The sequence below is a fragment of the Salminus brasiliensis genome, chromosome 3 (assembly GCF_030463535.1).
Source record: "Salminus brasiliensis chromosome 3, fSalBra1.hap2, whole genome shotgun sequence".
Classification (NCBI taxonomy): Eukaryota; Metazoa; Chordata; class Actinopteri; order Characiformes; family Bryconidae; genus Salminus; species Salminus brasiliensis.
In genome coordinates this window covers 48,990,486-49,008,863 of record NC_132880.1, presented here as the reverse complement: position 1 = coordinate 49,008,863, position 18,378 = coordinate 48,990,486, and the positions used below count along the sequence as shown (strand labels likewise).

General features: G+C 37.3%; 3 protein-coding genes across 3 annotated transcripts; 1 reads left to right on the top strand and 2 right to left on the bottom strand.

Annotated features, from left to right (window-relative positions):
• Positions 1-4,029: 4,029 nt before the first annotated feature.
• On the top strand, positions 4,030-4,971 carry LOC140551517 (olfactory receptor 52K1-like). Its single transcript, XM_072674968.1, has one exon. It carries the CDS (start codon positions 4,030-4,032, stop codon positions 4,969-4,971), a length of 942 nt encoding a protein of 313 aa, XP_072531069.1.
• Positions 4,972-9,565: 4,594 nt separating this feature from the next.
• Positions 9,566-10,498, bottom strand: LOC140551518 (olfactory receptor 6N2-like). Its single transcript, XM_072674969.1, has one exon. It carries the CDS (start codon positions 10,496-10,498, stop codon positions 9,566-9,568), a length of 933 nt encoding a protein of 310 aa, XP_072531070.1.
• A 3,371-nt stretch (positions 10,499-13,869) lies between these two features.
• Positions 13,870-14,802, bottom strand: LOC140551516 (olfactory receptor 6N2-like). The gene has a single exon (XM_072674967.1). The coding sequence runs from the start codon at positions 14,800-14,802 to the stop codon at positions 13,870-13,872; it is 933 nt and encodes a 310-aa protein (XP_072531068.1).
• Positions 14,803-18,378: the final 3,576 nt, after the last annotated feature.

The window sequence follows — 18,378 nt, the reverse complement described above, 5'->3', positions numbered from 1 at the left end:
TGTGAGTAACTGTTACAACAGCAAAATACAATTACAGTCTTACATAACCATTAATTAAGCTACCACAGTTCTACCACAGGAGTAGACTGAAACAGGCTTGACAGCTTGGAGATGTGTGGTTTGTGTTTCTGGCAGGTCTTACATTCTTTGCAGTAAGCATATATGTTACTCCAGACTGATGGCTAATATACTGCATTTAGAAGGTGTAAGGTAAGTGAGTCTTCATTTGCCCCAGATGTCCAGTTAACGTATTGTCAAGTGCACACTGCAGAAAGACGTCTTAGTATACTGTAGCTGGTTTGATACAATTTTGAATAGCATTTCATTTTTAAAAACAAGTAGATTATGTTTTCTCAAGGATTCAGTTAATGGCCTCATCCTTAAGACTTTTATTATTAAAGACTGTTGTTTGGTGAGGGCAATGGAGCCTTCTCAGAGCAGCATGGGATAAAATGGTAATACCCACCTGCCATGAAACTGCTGTATGTCCTTGACTGAATGAGGTTCAGGAGAGGTTTGCACTGCTTCCACCTTATTGGGCTTCTCCACAGATCACATGGCCCAAAAAAGGTCTTTGCAGAACATTACATTTCTTCAGGTTTAGTGTTCACACAAAGCTTATATTTTCTTTTTAAATGGCCTAAATGTATATTCAAATAGTCCTTGGTATGTGGTGAAAGCAGTTTTAGCAATGTGGTCAGGGTTCTTGACAAGCTTGCCAGTATCCACCCTTAAAATCCATGGTTCAGAAGATTGCACCTCCACGCAACGACTTTAGATTTTCTTGTACATGAAGAATGGGATATGCATTCCAATTAGTTTTTTTTTAATCATCTTGTGATAATTCACTCCAAACTAATGGCCCAGCCCTTTTTAAAGGTAATATATTTAGTCCATCCTGATATAGTTTTATAGTCTTATAGTCCTGTGGTTGGTGTGGCACAACAGATAACACCACTACCTGCCAGTGAGCTACTACACCAAATGGGAGGCTGGGGTTCGATTCCTGGTCTGGGAGACTATGCTGTGCTGCACCAATAAGAGTTCACGGGCAAGACTCTATTTGCTTTCATCAAGTCTCTCTCTACTAAAGTGGTGAGCACTGGCTCAGTGGTTAACACAATGTGCTAATGATGACACAGTTGTGGGTTTGATAACTGGGCTTAGCAAGCTGCCTTTAGCATGGTCCTTAGTTAGTCTTGAATGCACTAAAGGATTTTAAGCTCTTCCTCTCAGCCACCAGTCCATGGCTCTATGTGACAGCACAGATGTAAGGCTCACTAGCATTTCCTGTTTGGACATAGCAGCTACAACTTGTGTTTATTTTTCTTTGAGGGAAACAGCATCTGTTTTGTATCCAGCTCCTCGATACTTGGGAAATTCCAGTTTACAGGATTTGCAGGGGATATAATTCAATCCATTCAGTGAAATAATCCATATATTTCAGTATATATTTCCCTTCTTACATTTTTAGGAAATGTCTTTTGGAAGATTTTGACCAAGCAAATAACCTGACTCTCTGATTTCAGTGCTCTGAATGTACCCAGATAGTTTGGTATTAGAGATATTGATGGACAGGGCATTCAGGGCAAGTGTCTTCAGCTTCCCCAGATGCGCTCCCTGTGGATAATCATGGAAGTACTTGAAAAAAGGGAACTTGGGCACTACTATGTGATATTTGACCCCTCCTCTGTCACATGGTGTTAGCAAGAGTCCTTGGCAACATGGCAGGGAACCCTTGGTCCCAGAGGTAGCCAAAAGTACATAATCCACCAGATCACTATAGAGCATTCTACACCAGGTTTATACATTACTTTTAGTATTTGACTTGGAAGTAAAAGCACTAAGGTGTTAAGGTCCACCTGGTCAGCCTGGTTGTGGAATGTAGGGAATGAAAAGCGTGGCATGATCAGTAGATAACAAATGGACATCCATCTAGGCATTTCTTCACAACCCAGACAATGGTGAGGCATTCTGTTTGAGGTGGAGTAATTGTTTTTAGCACCTCTCAGGCTTGTGCAGGCATATGCAATTACCAGTTCCTCTCCATCAACCACCTATTTCAGAATATCTCTGAGCCACACCTTGCTAGCATGTGTATGCATCTGAAAGAGATGAAGAAGACTGGGTGTACCCAGCACTGGGGCTTGTTGAAGAGCTGTCTTCAGTTTGTCCATACTTTGCTGACAGGCTTTGGTCCACACCTATGCAACTCCATTATATATGAGATATATAAGGTTCAGGGGAGCTGTGTGATGAATTTGTGATACAAACCAACAAGGCAGAAAAATCAGTTTATGGAGGGTAGATCATAGAGGATAGGAAGGCCACTTCACTGGGTCTACTCACACAGGATATGCAGCCACTTCACTATTACGTCTACTATTACTCCTTCTCCAGTAACAAGTAAGAAGTTTAGCTGCGTTTATGGTCTCCAAGCCTCTCAGATTGTTGTGTGGGAGCAGACAATGATATCGTCTTTATAGACAAAGCATGGATTCCCTTGATTCTTCCAGCATTCTCACCTAACATTTTTTATACCAATATGCGAACAGAAAGGTACCACAAGAACTGATAAAAGAAGTCATTTTCACAAATACCATAATTTAAGATAAAGTGCTAAAAGATATGACTCCATGTGAAGACTCTAGGATGTTATGCACAAGGGGCGTGGAGTACACAAGAGTCTTGGCCTTTAGCTGCCGATAATGCACAGGGAAACTTCCATCTGGTTTGGGCACCATTCATTCTGAAGAAGCCCAGGAGGAATCTAAGGGTTCTGATATGCCTGCATAAGAAATCCTTTATCCCATCTGTCATTCCCCATTGGCCAGAATGTGTTGCTTGATCTTATTGCTCCTTCTTAACTTTTTTGAGCAGAACTTTTTGATGACCAGTTCTGAACAGAACTTTCTCCTCAGGTGTGTGAACCTTTTCATCAGCCTGATTGAATGGTTGTTCAGAGTTCTTCTGACTGATTCCACATCTGGTAAATTGTTCTTCAAGCACAGGGCTTGGTAGTCAAAAGCAAAGTCCTGGATGCTTTTGACTTGTTCTTGGACCATGGCCTTAAGTTGTTATTTGACCTGTCATACAGTGTGCAGGGGATTAAAAGAATTCTAAAGAAGCTCTTTTGAAACCAGCCCATTTGTGAATTTTGGTCTTCTCAGCCATCCACCTGCTTCTAGTAGTGCTGGAACTGATCCAAGTCATTTCCTTTTTTACCACTTTTTACCCCATCTCACCTTTGCAATCTGCAAACTGGTCATTACTTCCTCTTAGAGCATGATAATTTACATTTACATTTAAGGCATTTAGCATGTGCTTTTATCCAGCGCGACTTACCAAAGTTCTTACAACTGTATGTGGTAAGGGCAGCCTCCACAGGTCATCTCTGAAAAGAGTTGTCCTGCAATATGTTAACTTAACAAATATGGAGTAAATGTGTGAACTTTATCAACTGCTGTTCACTAAAACAAAGGGTACTGCTTACACAAGCATTAGGCAGGATTAGGACTTTCAGTTTACATTGAAGGTGGATAAATATTAGGAGGATATACAGATCTACAGTACATAGTATGCCCTCAGGAGCAATAATATACAAAATCTATATAAGAAAATAAGAAGAGTGCAATAATTAATAACTGGTCAAATGTTTCTTGTTTAAATCCTCAAAGAAACATTTTACCAGTTATTTATTGTTGATTTCTTCATCTTTTCTTATATATATTTATAGTTCATGATTAACTCTTAACAGCAAAAGACACTTAGTCTTCCAAAGCCATTAATTAACCACTAAGGAATATGTATCTGTCCAGTAGAGAATTTATAAAAACACACCAACCTCACCACAGTCTGACTGTACAGTGAGTACCATCACTGTATATGGTATCTTTACTGTTTTGAATGTAGTTACTGATGCATGAATAGTGTGACAGGTAGTGTGAACAGTAGCAGGTTAATTATACATTCAATAATTACACTGAATAATTCATTTTTAGACTTTTAAGGATTACTTCATGGAATTTCATGGATTATTCTACTAATGTTACGTATTTAACTCTGGAAGGTCATATAGAGCTGGAGAAGTACAGATATGTTTATTTTACATTTACTTTTGCAGTCTATCTGTTGATAATTTGTTGCAATACTGTTATCATTTCTATTATATACACAAACAAACAGCTCCATGAGCCTATGTACATTTTCATCGCTGCTTTACTCGGCAGTGATCTGTTGGGAACGACTGCCTTTTATCCCAAACTGCTGATTGATTTTCTGTCTGAAAGACCAGTTATATCTCATGAAGCCTGCATTTTTCAGGCCTTTTGGCTTTACACTTTTGCTGTGTCAGAGTTCACATTATTATCAGCCATGGCTTATGACAGATATGTATCCATATGTAAACCATTACAGTACTCAACTCTTGTAAAAATGTCCACTGTCAGAAAGCTGTTATTTATTTGCTGGTTTTGGCCTTCCTGTGAAGTTGGTATCTTAGTATTTTTAACATACAGACTTCAACTGTGTAAATTTAAAATGAAGAGAATCTACTGTAATAATTATGCAATTGTTAAATTAAGTTGTGGAGACACAACTGTACATAATTTTTATGGACTGTTTAGTTTAATTGTTCTTGTATTTCCACCAGTGATCTTCATAATCTACTCATATGTTAGAATTCTTGATGTCTGTTTAAAGAATTCACAAGATTCCAGTAGAAAAGCTCTGCATACCTGCTTACCACATCTTATCATCTTCATCAGTTTCACTGTTACCTCCTGTTTTGAAGTTATCAATAGTAGATTAGAAGGAAATGTGCCTCATATTGCTGCTATGGTTATGTCTGTTGAAAATCTGGTTATTCCCCCTTTAATCAATCCTGTTATTTATGGACTGAAACTGCAGGAGATTTTCAATAGAATTAAGAAAATGATTCAGAAAACGAAGACACACGTCTTTACAGACTGAAGTTTTAGTCTTTTTTATAATATATGTAATAAGAGCTTTCCAATTTAATTTGTTTATGTTAAACAGGTTTGACTGTATGTTGCACATTAGCTTGTAATTTCATTTTAACCCAATCCTTTTTGGAAAATACTGAATGTATAATTAGGCTCAAGATCAGACAACAGAGCTGTCTAAATAAATGTATTAAAATGTTCACCATTTCATCAGCACACACTGACTTGTTTAGGAGTTAAAACTGTGATAAAACTTTTATTTTAAAAGATACTGTGTGTTCTTACTATTCTCTGTAACTCCTGTTCATTTAGTAGGTATCAGACTTAAAGTACTTAACACAATAATCCAGTATAACTTTTGGTATATATAGGTCAGATCATTCACTGGTTACTGGAAATGTTCTCTGTAAATATTAGTATGAATGAATGAATTAATTAATGAATTAATTAATGAATTGACAGTTTCTTTAGATTCAGGTCTATAAACCATAGTTATTATGATTTCAATGAAAATTATGATAAAATGCACAGATATGTCATGGCTACATTCATGGAACTGGAAATGTAAGGGTCTAATTTATCTTCTAAATCAATTTATCACTGAAAGAAGCTGTGATATAGTCAATGTTTAATATTGTACAGTGTTGCATTTTGCATCAGTTTTTACCCATTCAAATGTTTAAATTACTCTTCTGTTTATTTTTTATCTTTAAAAAGTTAATATTGTGATCTAACAAATCAAAAATGTATAGATTTTTTATTTTGTTTGCACATAAATACAAAAAAGGGGTGATATTCAATGATCGTTACATGTTTACCTATTCCTGAGTTAAGATAAAAAATGTTAAGGGTCTAAATGTTGCATTTAACCATCATGAAATAAATAAATTCTACATTTACTTTGGACTCACTGGTCAGTTGGCTGATGGTAATATGAGTGTAAATGCACGCAACACACATGGTTAGATATGGATTTCTTTCTGATCATGCAGATCCTTCAAGAGGAGGTTTAAGACACACTGGAGCATCAGTAGATCATGTATATTAATTTTACTCACATTTTAGTAATTTAGTTATTGTTAGTTTTAGTCTAGTTTAGTCAGTTAAATGACTAAAATATTTGGTCTAATTTTAGTCATACATTAATATTTTGTATTATCTTAGAGGTTATATTTATTGCTATGTGTCTTGGATAATAGCTTAAATAATTACATTAAACAACATGTTGGCATTATGAAAGAAAGAGGGTTCCTTTTTTCTTCAAATACATTTTATTTATAAGCATTTATTTAAGTTTAAAATGTTGCTGAATGGGGGAATGGCTTCAAGTCATTAGAAAATAGCTGTGTGCAGTTTAACGCTACACTAAAGCAGTTTATATCGGTTTCCTTGTGAAGAAACGTGTTTTAGTGTGTTTAAAGCACAAAAACAAAGGTTTCATTGAAAGTAAAGAATTTTGTTCAACTAGTCAGGTTTTTCTTCACTGCATCTTCTCAGTCTACGTCATATCTTTAAAACTCGTTTGCAGAGTAGAAAAGCTGTCTTTGAAAGTAAGTAACATGAGGTCTGAGAGAATTTGAAGTTTTACAACACAGTCCTGCATTTGTGCTTTAATATGAATTTTCAGCAGCTTCAAATTTGACACTTGTCTAATTAGATACAGTGCAGTGTGAACGTACAACATGAATTTACTGTGGCTGAGGTTGTACTTCAGAAAGATAAAGTGCAGCAAGCAAGCTTTTAGCCCCAAAAGCCAGAAAGCCAGTCGTCCAGCAGAACTCTCCATCCTGCTTTCAAACGTCTGCTCACCAGGGGAACAAACTGGACTATCTCCAAATCCAGCTAGCTACCCAGTGTGTGATCAAAGACTGCTGAATTGGTGTTTACGTGTCACGACCAATTGGGAGACAAAGAATCAAGTGAAAACCTGGCCCCCAGGAGCTATCTCTGCTCTTTAGGACTGTTTTAAGAACACTTACTGGGACATGTTCAGGGAGGCGATGACTTCAGGTGACTCAGTCAACTTGGGAGAGTATACAGAATTAGTAACTGGCTACATCAGCAAGTGCACTGATGATGTTACTTTCTCACATCACAATACACCCCAATCAAAAGCAATGGGTGAATGAGGTGTGCATGCATGCATACACAAAGATCATCTATGGACACCGCTGACAGGGTGCAGGGTGCATGTGGCTGGGCATCCAGGCCATCAACAACTACAAGTCACCTCCACCTGCTTGTGATAGCCATGCCTTCTTCCCAGATGCATGGAACAACTTCTATGTATGGTTTGAAAAACAGAACATGATGACAAGGAAGACCATTCGTCTTCCAAATGACCAGGTACCAGGTCCACAGCTGAAGTGCAGAGAACTCTACACAGAGTCAACCCACAAAAAGATCCAGAATCAGATAGCAAACCCAGTAAAGTGTTAAAAGAATGTACAGAACAGCTGATAGATGTTCTCATTGACATCTTCAACATATCTCTGAGCACTGCAGTCCTCTCTACATGCTTCAAGACCACCACCATTATCCTTGTGCCAAAGAAGTCCCCAGTGTCCTGTCTCAACAACTACCGTCCCATTGCACTTGCACACATCATTATAAAGTACTTAACCAGCACCACCTTATGTCCCTCTGAACCAAGGTCCTGGATTTCCTGACTGAGAGACCAAAGTCCATCAGTCAAGATTGCTAGCAGCATCTCCACCTTGCTGAGCACTGATGTCCCCCAAGGCTGTGTGCTCAGCCCACTGCAGTTCACTCTGCTGACTCATGACTGTTTTACTATGTAGTCCCTTTAGTTGCTGCATTGTTTGCTTTGTTTATCCTGTGTGTTGTACCCCTTTTTTGTTAATAAAAGTACTTACATGGGATCCATCTCTGCGAGTGTTCGTCCTTCTGTGTCTGGCCTAACCAGCCATGACGCATGCAATGGCAATTATTCAGCTGTAACTGTAATAAACCTGGTTGAGTCATATTTGTATTTTGTAACCTTTTACCTTTTAACTAAGCAGAATAGGAAATAGAGTGTGTCTTATGTTACAGTTTACAGACTATGCAAAAGGTGCTCTACTGACATCTAGTGGAAGATTCCAATAAGGTGATCGATATAAGGAGAGAAATTAAATATGCCATGTGCTAGCTGCATATCACAGCAATAGTTCTAACATTTCTAGGGTCATTTGCTTTTGCTTGGCAAAATATTCAAATCTATCAAATCAGTCACATCCATCATTCTTCATTCTTCTGCAATTTTGTTTTATCTTTAAATAGTAAGCATGCATTTCATAATGATCCCATCCCTATTATCTGATCCCTCCATATTCATTCTTCCCCAATCCCGTTAATCCCTTCTCTTTTTTGTCATTCAAAACACCCCTTGCATCCCAAACCCATTCACTTTCATCCTTCTCCATTTCTTTCATCCATTACACAATCTTTTAACCCAACCCTTATCCCAAATCATATTTTTACCCCCCATTCCTCACCAATTTTCCCATTCCCTTTGTCCATTCTCACTGTTTTTAGGTCCTTTCCCCATTTCGCCCTATTTCATCCCAAATCCTATTATCTCAACCCCTTCCTCCATTCTGCCCTTCCCTTCCTTCCTCCGTCCACTCTATTGCAGGTCTTCAGAGTTTTCCCCCTTTCTTACTCTTGATTTTGTATTACAATTAATATTTATATGAATACTAATGATAATATCTGTTCACCCAAGCATAACAAAGGACTTATGTGGTGACTTTATGCCATGAAGTGGCCTTGTGTGTCTTGGATCCTTGGATTTTCCTTCACAGTTTTCTTGCCACCATGGGCTTCTTTTGTCTTCTGTGGTCACCTGGGGTTACATATTTTCCATAACAAGGTGCTTTGTGACCTCAGGTTGTAAAAAGTACAATACAAACAAACTTGACTTAACTTGGCTTACATTCTCCTCCCATATTATCATATGCTGATGGCATGGTCACAATAGTTCTATTGTATCCAGGTACATAAATTTTTAAATAAGAATACAAGTCATATTTTACAGTGCACTGATCTACTCAAGAAAATGCATGTTAGTAATATTTCAACACATTATTCAATATAAAGAATATGTTGAATTATTTCTTTATTGTAATATATGTATATTTATATTTCCAAAATCTGGACCAGTTCATTTAGCCTCTTCACTACTCTGGGTGTGAATCTTATATTTTTATTTTTTTAATGCAGATGTAATATATACACATAAAGACATACTGTAATTTATACTTTTAAGATAATCAGCACTTTGCCACATATTTTTTTCACACATTTATTATAACATCTAACAGATCATTTACAAATCAGTTTGAGTTACACAATGGTTGATAGCTGAAATGAGACAGTCAGCCCTGCAGGAACATCTGCATTTAAAATTTGTAATTATTTTCTGATTAACTGAAACACATCTGGTGTGCTGCAACCATTACAGTTTGAATGTTCACCACAGTTAGCATCAGTCATTCTTCAATCTTTGAAATTATGTTTCTCACTTCAATTAAATTAACCATTAACAGCCCATTACATGAAGATAAAGAACATTGCTCATAGAAGGGGCTGACCATAATCTAAAACGATATCCTTGATTTCCATGAAAACAGTGTCTTGATCCTTTTTAATATCTCCTGCATTTTCAACCCATATATAACAGGATTGATCAGAGGAGGAATAACCAGATTTTCAATTGACATTATCATAGCAACAATATGAGGTACATTTCTTTCTAGTCTGCTATTGATAACTTCAAAACAGGAGGTAACAGAGAAACTGACAAAGATAAAAAGATGTGGGAAGCAGGTCTGTAGAGCCTTTCTTCTGAATTCCTTTGAATTCCTTAAACAGACTGTGAGAATTCTAACATACGAGAAGATGATAAAGATTACAGGTGGAAATACAGCAATGATTGAAATAAACAACCCATAAGAATTATTAGCAGTTGTGTCTCCACAGCTTAATTTAACAATTGCATAATTATTGCAGTAGATTCTGTCTAATTTAAATTTACACAGTTGCAGTCTGTATGTTAATATAACTAAAATGCCAATTTCAAAGAAAGGCACAGCCCAGCAGATACATAACAGCTTTTTTACAGTTTGCATGTTTATAAGAGTTGGGTACTGTAATGGTTTACATATGGACACATATCTGTCATAGGCCATAGCTGATAACAGTGTAAACTCTGAAATTGCACTTGTGTAAATGCAAAAAGCTTGAAACAGACATGCTTCATAAGAAATGCCTGGTGTTTCAGACAGAAAGTCATTCAGCAGTTTGGGATAAATCACAGTGTTTCCACACAAAGAGTTAAAAAGTAAAGCCACAATAAATATGTACATAGGCTCATGGAGACGTTTATCTGTGAGCACAATAAAAATGACTACTGCATTACAACAAATAATCATTAGATAGACTGTGAGAGAAATGACAAAATAAACATATCTGTACTTCTCCAGCTCTACATGACCTTCCAAAAGCAAGTATGAAACATCTGTATAATTCATGAGTGCCCAATGAAGTATTCCATCAATGCCTAAAAAGTTTTGATTTGTCTGCTGCTGACCACAATCACTGTATCTTACATCCAGTTAGGCCTTATTTAGTAGAAATATGCCACAGTGTTTATGGACTGTGGCTGCACAGACATGCTATGGTGAAGAAAATGTATTTATATGTATTTAAATGTTATCACAGTTGCACACTGCATATTGCATCACTGAATGACTGATAGATCCTGGCCCATCCCTCCTTTGTTAAACAAGCAAGTATTGTTCATTGCAAATCCCCACTGAATAAAGGGAAGACAATAGAAGGGGGAATTACACTGCAGTGTGTTTGTTCACTGTATGTCTTTGATTACTGTGATTACTACTGTGTCCTATGGCAGACTAGGGTTTGACTCCCTGGCTATTTCAATTTAATTAATTTAATTAATTTAATTTAAAGTTCATTTGTCTCATAAATAGTCATACGCAGTACAACTAACAGTAAAATGCTTTAATGACTTTCCGGCGACAAAGGCTAGCTAACATATTGTAATGGGGTGCTCACACACAAACATAGCATAAACACAGACAGCTCAAAAGAAAGAGGATGGAAAACTTTGAGGTTAGAAAGTGGGAAAACAAAGCAAAACATATAAATGTAAGAGAGTGAGACATACTCAGCCTCAGCTCGAGATACTGGATGTCACAAATGCTCAGACTGAGTCAAAAGATCCAAACACAAGATACGTTTGAGGCGGGACAATGAATGAAATGTGGGGTTAATGTGCATTGAAGGGGGAAGGACATGGTGGTAGGTAATAGGATTGATGGAGGATTTTCAACGGTCAGACATAATGAGGAGCCAATCCTTAGGGCAGATCCTTGCTTGAAAGCCAAACCTGTTGCCGTCTCCTGTTTGAGTAACACGGGTGAAGTGTATCTGTACTGTCACTTAAAGTGTGACATTTCTAGGGATGAGTGGCAGAGGGTACTATGTATTCTGCCCAAATGAGTTGGTCAGACCATGTAGATGGATAGGGGAAGCCAGACAGCAGAGGGTGCACTCTGACACTCTCTTTATGGCCATTAGACTGAGGGTGGAGGTCAGACGAGAGGTCAAACTGATTAAAAAAGAATTTCGGCCTGGCCTGGTGCGGATTAAGACATTTGGCCTGCTGGATGTAGACTAAATTCTTGTCTGTCCAGACCAGGAAAGGGTGATTTGCTGCCTCTCCTCTAGCATGAGCTTCAATTCACATTCATCCATTGCGTAGGGGTGCGGCTTCAGGTCAGACCTCAGATGCGCCCACTTCTACACAGAGGTGTTAGTGTATGGACCTTCCGTAGATGAGGCTGTCATTCAAATAGACAAACACCCACTTGTCCAAGACCCTGAGAACCTCATTGATGTAACGCTGGAATACGGTGGAACTGCCATTTTCCACCTATCACCCTCTTATATATTACATTATATTTATAAAACTTGCAACAGTTGCTTTAGCCTCTTCACTGCTCTGGGTCTTTGTATTTGGTTATTTATGCAGATTGTGCTATAAACTGTCATGTCCACGTCGCCATGCCCGCACCAGGCCTTCTATAGCCACTATGGGCATGGGCTCCTTCAAGGGGGCCAGCAGCATGCAAAAATGTCCCGGCTGCTCTGGACACCAAAAAGACAGGTAGATAGACAACCCTGATGTTAGTGTGGGCATTGAGGGCTCGAAGAAGAAGCGATAGGTGGGTGGGCCTCAAGGAATTTGGGAGGCTCTGGCACTCCACACCCTTTGCCTTTCCTCGAGGTAATCCACCCATTGAGCCAACTCAATGAGCTGATCAAGGGATGCAAAAGGTAGGTAAGCTCATTCTTAAGCTTTACACTGAGGCCATAGTTGAAGGCAGAAACTAGGGCACTGAGGTTCCATCTACTTTCTGCTGATTGCGTACACACATGGGGTAGATGCTCCCACACTGTGGTGGCCCAGGCATGCCCTACTGGTGAGGAAGTAGATAATATTTGTAGATAAACCATCTACAGCCTCCTGGTTCACCAGCACAGTGCTCAGGAGCCAATACAGACAGCTCAGCGTGTTTTTATGAATAATTCATAGATGCTTTTGACCAGAGTGGAATGGGTCCTTATTGAGAGTGTAAACATGAGTGTTAACATTAGTTGTGAAAAAAAAAAAACACTTTACAAATACCATTTATTTTATTTTATTCCTCTACTGAGCTTTGCAATGGTTCCTCCATTGCCACTATTGCCCTTGGCCTGCTCATTAGGGGTCTAGGCCCAGATTCCTATTCAGAAACACAGTGAACTAATAAATCAATGAATAAATCAGTGAATTTACCTAATTACTGTCTTACCTATACAATTTGTAATCCAATATATAATTTAACTGCAAACCCTCTGATTTCAAATATATATATAATATAAATTTTTACTAGGTACTAGGTATTTTACATGTGGACCACACTGGCTCAAACCTGCATTTGAGGTTTTCTACATAGTAGCTACAGTTCTCATTAAATTCAGTCAAATAAGCATGTTCCACAGCCTACAGCCTTTGGTATCACAGTCCAACCCATGATGTGTTGATGTCAGGCATACTCCATACACATTCAAACAGAATCTGAGGTCTTGGAACAGTTTCTTAGTTCACTTGGAGTTTTGGGGGCCTGCCCTATAAAGAGTGCTATACAAACATTTTGATGACTTGATTTACCTTCCTTATACTCTCATATGCTAGTGATATGATGGTCACAAATTATGGAATCTATAGAATAGCTGGCCTGAGGGCCTCAGAGCAGTTTAAGATCAAATGTAACTTTAACACATTCTGATAACAGTGATTTTATTTCAACACAATATCCAACATTATGTAAAATTATTTCTTCATTTACATAGATTTTAAATCTTTCAAAAACATAACTTTTTGTTTTAGCCTCTTCACTACTCTGGGTCATCATCAGATTGTGCTTTATACATAAAGATGTATTGTAATTCATAAGGTCATTAGTACTGTATCTTTTTGTCACATCTTTGTTTCTGTTTTTTAGCAAAATTATAACATCTAACAGATTATTGAGCAAGCTGTTTGTGATACACAGTGGTTTATTGGCTGACATGAGACTGTCAGCCCTGCTGTAATATTTGCATTCAAAATAAACTGAAACACTTCTGTTGTGATGTAAACATTGCAGTTATCATTCATTTAAAAGTTAACACCAGAATGATTATTCCCGTTTAATCTTTCTCATTATATTTACTTCACTACAATCAAATGAACCATTAACAGTCAATTAAATGCTGATGATTTACAGTCGAACAGTGTTTAAAGAATGAAAAAAAAACATTGCTTGTAGAAGAGGAAGGAACTGTTTACAATCTAAAACGATATCCTTGTTTTCCATGAAAACAGTGTCTTGATTCTTTTCAAAATCTCCTGCATTTTAAGTCCATATATAAGTGGATTGATTAGAGGAGGAACAACCAGATTTTCAATTGACATGATCATAGCAACAATATGAGGCACATTTCCTTCTAGTCTGCTATTGATCACTTCAAAACAGGAGGTAACAGAGAAACTTGTGACAATGATAAGATGTGGGAGGCAGGTCTGTAGAGCCTTTCTTCTGAAATCCTTTGAATTCCTTAAACAGACTGTAAGGATTTGAGCATAGGAGAAGATGATAAAGATCACAGGTGGAAATACAGCAATTATTAAAATAAACAACCCATAAAAATTATTAGCAGTTGTGTCTCCACAGCTTAATTTAACAATTGCATAATTATTACAGTAGATTCTGTCTAACTTAAATTTACACAGTTGCAGTCTGTATGTTAAAATGACTAGAACACCAATTTCAAAGGAAGGCACAAACCAGCAGACAAATAACACTTTTCTGACAGTGGAAATTTTTACAAGAGTTGCATATTGTAATGGTTTACATATGGACACATATCTGTCATAGGCCATAGCTGACAACAGTGTGAACTCTGAAACTCCATATGTGTACACACAAAATGCTTGAAACAGACATCCTTCATAAGAAATGACTGATGTCTTGGACAGAATGTCACTCAGCAGTTTAGGATAAATCACAGTGGTTCCAAATAAAGAGTTAAAAAGTAAAGCCACAATAAATATGTACATAGGCTCATGGAGACGTTTATCTGTGAGCACAATAAAAATGACAACAACATTACAACAGATAATCAGTAGATACACTATGAGAGAAATGACAAAATAAACATATCTGTACTTCTCCAGCTCCACATGACCTTCCAAAAGCAAGTATGAAACATCTGTATAATTCATGAGTGCCTTATGCGATAGTCCATCAATGCCTGAGAAGATAGATTAGATTTATCTGTTGCTGACCACAGGCACTGAGTGTTACATCCAGTCAGGCATCAGGCATTCAGTAGCAACCGTAAGTGAAGGAAATCGCCTTTATGTGCTTTTAAGTGTGGTCGGAGTTGCCCACTGCATATTGCATCACTGACTGACTGATAGATCCCCATCCCATTTGTTTAAAAAACAAACAATCTCTGATAATTGCAAATCCCCACTGAATGTATAGACAATAGAAGGGGGAATTACACAGTAGTGTGGGTGTGCTCAGTGTATGTCCTTGATTACTGTGATTACTGTAAGTAGGTATAGCGTAGTGTGTAACAATACTGCCCAGTCAAATAATTTAAAGGTTTATATTATCTGGTCACAGACAGATAAGATAAAAGGCAAGATTAATACAAATATAAATAAACAAATACATAAATAATATATAAAGAGACAGGGGTAGTGGTATTTAAATATAATCATGGAAATAAATATACAAATATAACATTGCCATTATACTATATAGTACACTATATATATATATATATATATATATATATATATATATATATATATATATATATATATATATATATAGTAATATGTACACTATATATATATATGTGTACATGCTGTGTGCATGTAGACGTTAACAATGTCCTAGTTAAGAACCCAGATAGCACTTTTGTGACTTTAACAAAGTAGAGTTCATTGTTGGAATAGTTGGGGCGCGTCACTATCTTCATTAGCATTAACACTAGGACCTACATACACTGCTGCTATGTAAACCATAGTCAACTCCCTTTGTAAATAAAAGTGTCTGGCTTTGGCAATTGTAAACTCCAGCAGCAGTAAGCCATTACTGGAAATTAGTGCTGCATTTTTACACCATTTAGTGTTAATTTACAAACACAGACCCTCAGCTATGAGCATGATGGCTAAGAGTTGTGGTAAATTCTGATTAATGAGTTAAGAAGAATTTTGAGTTGAACCCTGGATGAATAGAACTGTTCTAAAACTCACCATTAGAAATGCTCTTTTATATAAACACAGTCAAAGTTAAGAAGTTCTTTTTTCTTCTGGAAAAATCAAGATTTTGGAGATTGGACAATATAGACTTTGGAGATCAAGATAAACATAGTGAACAAGTTATTATATTATAATATAATAGTAATAGTCTAATAGCAGGAAATTCAATGAGACAGCAATGCCAGCAATTGCACAACATGCAGTGTGGACTACAATCTGTGAAAATATCAGTATAATTGACAACATTTCTCTTTCAGTTTAAAACTATATATAATAGGATTGGACAGAAGAGGAATGAATAAATATTCAACAGACAAACAATGCAAACAATGTGGAGTACGTCCTCTCTAATGTTTTAATAGAAGAAACAATCTAGATAAAGTTATCAACAAGTAGACAGTGAAGTGATCATAATGTAAACATATATATTTGTATTATCAGTATCATTGATTTGTCATCAATATTCTTCCTGCAGCCACGTCCAGGGAGGTTGGATTCAGTCCCATGGATCTTAAATATCTGAATAATATGTGCAACTGTAGTCACAGGAACTGCTTGGAAATGGTCTTAAACCTTTACCTTTAACATGCTTGTCTATCATTTTCTTTCTAATCTCCTGAGACAACTCTTTCCTTCGCTTCCTCTGGTCCATGTTGAGTGTGGTACACACCATGTCACCAAACAGCACAGTGACTACCTTTAGCCCTATAAAAAGGCCCACTGACTGATTACAAGGTTGTAGACACCTGTGATGCTAATTAGTGGACACAGCTTGATTTAACATGTCCCTTTGGTCACCTTATTTTCAGGGGTACCATTATTTTTGTCCAGGCCTATTTAATGAGTTTACTTTTTTAAATAATTCTGTTGAAGCAATGGTTCAAAATCAAGTTTGGATTTTCATTTGTTAATTTTCATAGAATATTTATTTATTATTACTTTTGTCAGATTCAAGCTATTTCTGTGACTATTGTGGGTTTTTTTTATTCATTAACTGATGGGTACCAACATTTTTGTCCAAATGTGTACCTTTACATATTATATACATAGCAATATGTCAGTATACCCTTACATATCACATACATAACAATATATCAGTATACCAGGCTGGAAAATTCTACAATGCTGGATGTTTGGGACAAAAAGTGGGGAGAGATTCTTGCTTTTTGTCTCACCGGTGTGGCCCATCTCACATACTACTTACAGCCTGTGAAGACAAGAAATATGACAATAAGGAGGGAATGTGATATAGAATGTCTGGGAGCAGCAACATTTCTCTTTCAGGCCAGGTATTAACTGGAAATTCAGGACGTGCAGAACAGAACTCTTTTATTGTTACAGAGATCATAGTGGATCCACCCAAGAAAGCTGCCCACAGACTGTATACTGTTTTACTGCTGTACTACTTCACATTCATTTGGAACTGTATTCAATTTCAGACTTCATGAACCAGTGACAAGAACAAAAAAACTAGTTTCACCAATGGAACATAGCTCAGATGGTGGGTCATTTTAGTATGTGAAAAATCATATAACTTAAACATTCATATGGTCTCAAGCATCATCGTAACACAGCTTTACAACAAGTTCCAAATGAGAAAGCCAGGGAAAACTTGTGGAATAAACATTTAGAATAATGTAGAAGTTATTTGATTAGCTGTTACATCCCACATCACCACCAGAGGGAGTGATTATACCATAATTGCAGTTTTGTGTCTTCACACAAGAAGGATTTGTAAAGCTAGAGCCAACACTGATCCTTTCCAAGACTATTTTGTTTGCCTCACACTCCTCAATCCTGACAGTTTCTCTTCAGATGTTGACGAGCCTCTAAAAGTTTGATTTGTCTGTGATTTGCTGGCTGAAGCAAAATATTAGCCTGTTTAACTTTTTCCACTTTAGTGCTTTTGACTAGGGTAGGTGGGACTCAGCGGTGGATAGTGCTTTGTCCAAGGGCACAGCATTGTACTCAAGTTTGGCTGCCTTTTGAATGAATGGTCAAAAAGATGAACAACAAAAAAAGGGTTTACATCCCCGTTTGCTCATGTTTACCAGAGATGTAAATATGTGTGGATGGCACTGCAACAATGATAAAACATTAAATTGTACATTTCTTTTATATAATTTGAATGTTTATATTATTTACATAAAGACACTAGGTGGGTGTGAATTTAGGTGTAGTATAAGTAGGGAGAAGAAGTCTGTGTGGTTGCTGTGTGTTGGAGCAGAGATGTTCCTTTAGTAAGTGCAGGTGTAGAGTGTTTGTCTGGGGTGGAGGTGTGATGATACAATCTTGAGAGCTTGTGGACTGTGGACTGGAACACTGCAAACAGAAGCTGTCTCTGAACCATTCTGGTCTTCAAGCTTCTGTACCTCCTGCCGCTGGCCAGCTGTAAGAATAGGCAGCAGCTTGGGTGGGTGGAGTCCTAAATAATCCTGTTTGACTTCTTCAGACAGTCGCTTATGTATATATTTTGATGGCAATGGTGCGCGCGATCCGCACCAAGAGCCCTTCGAGCTTCAA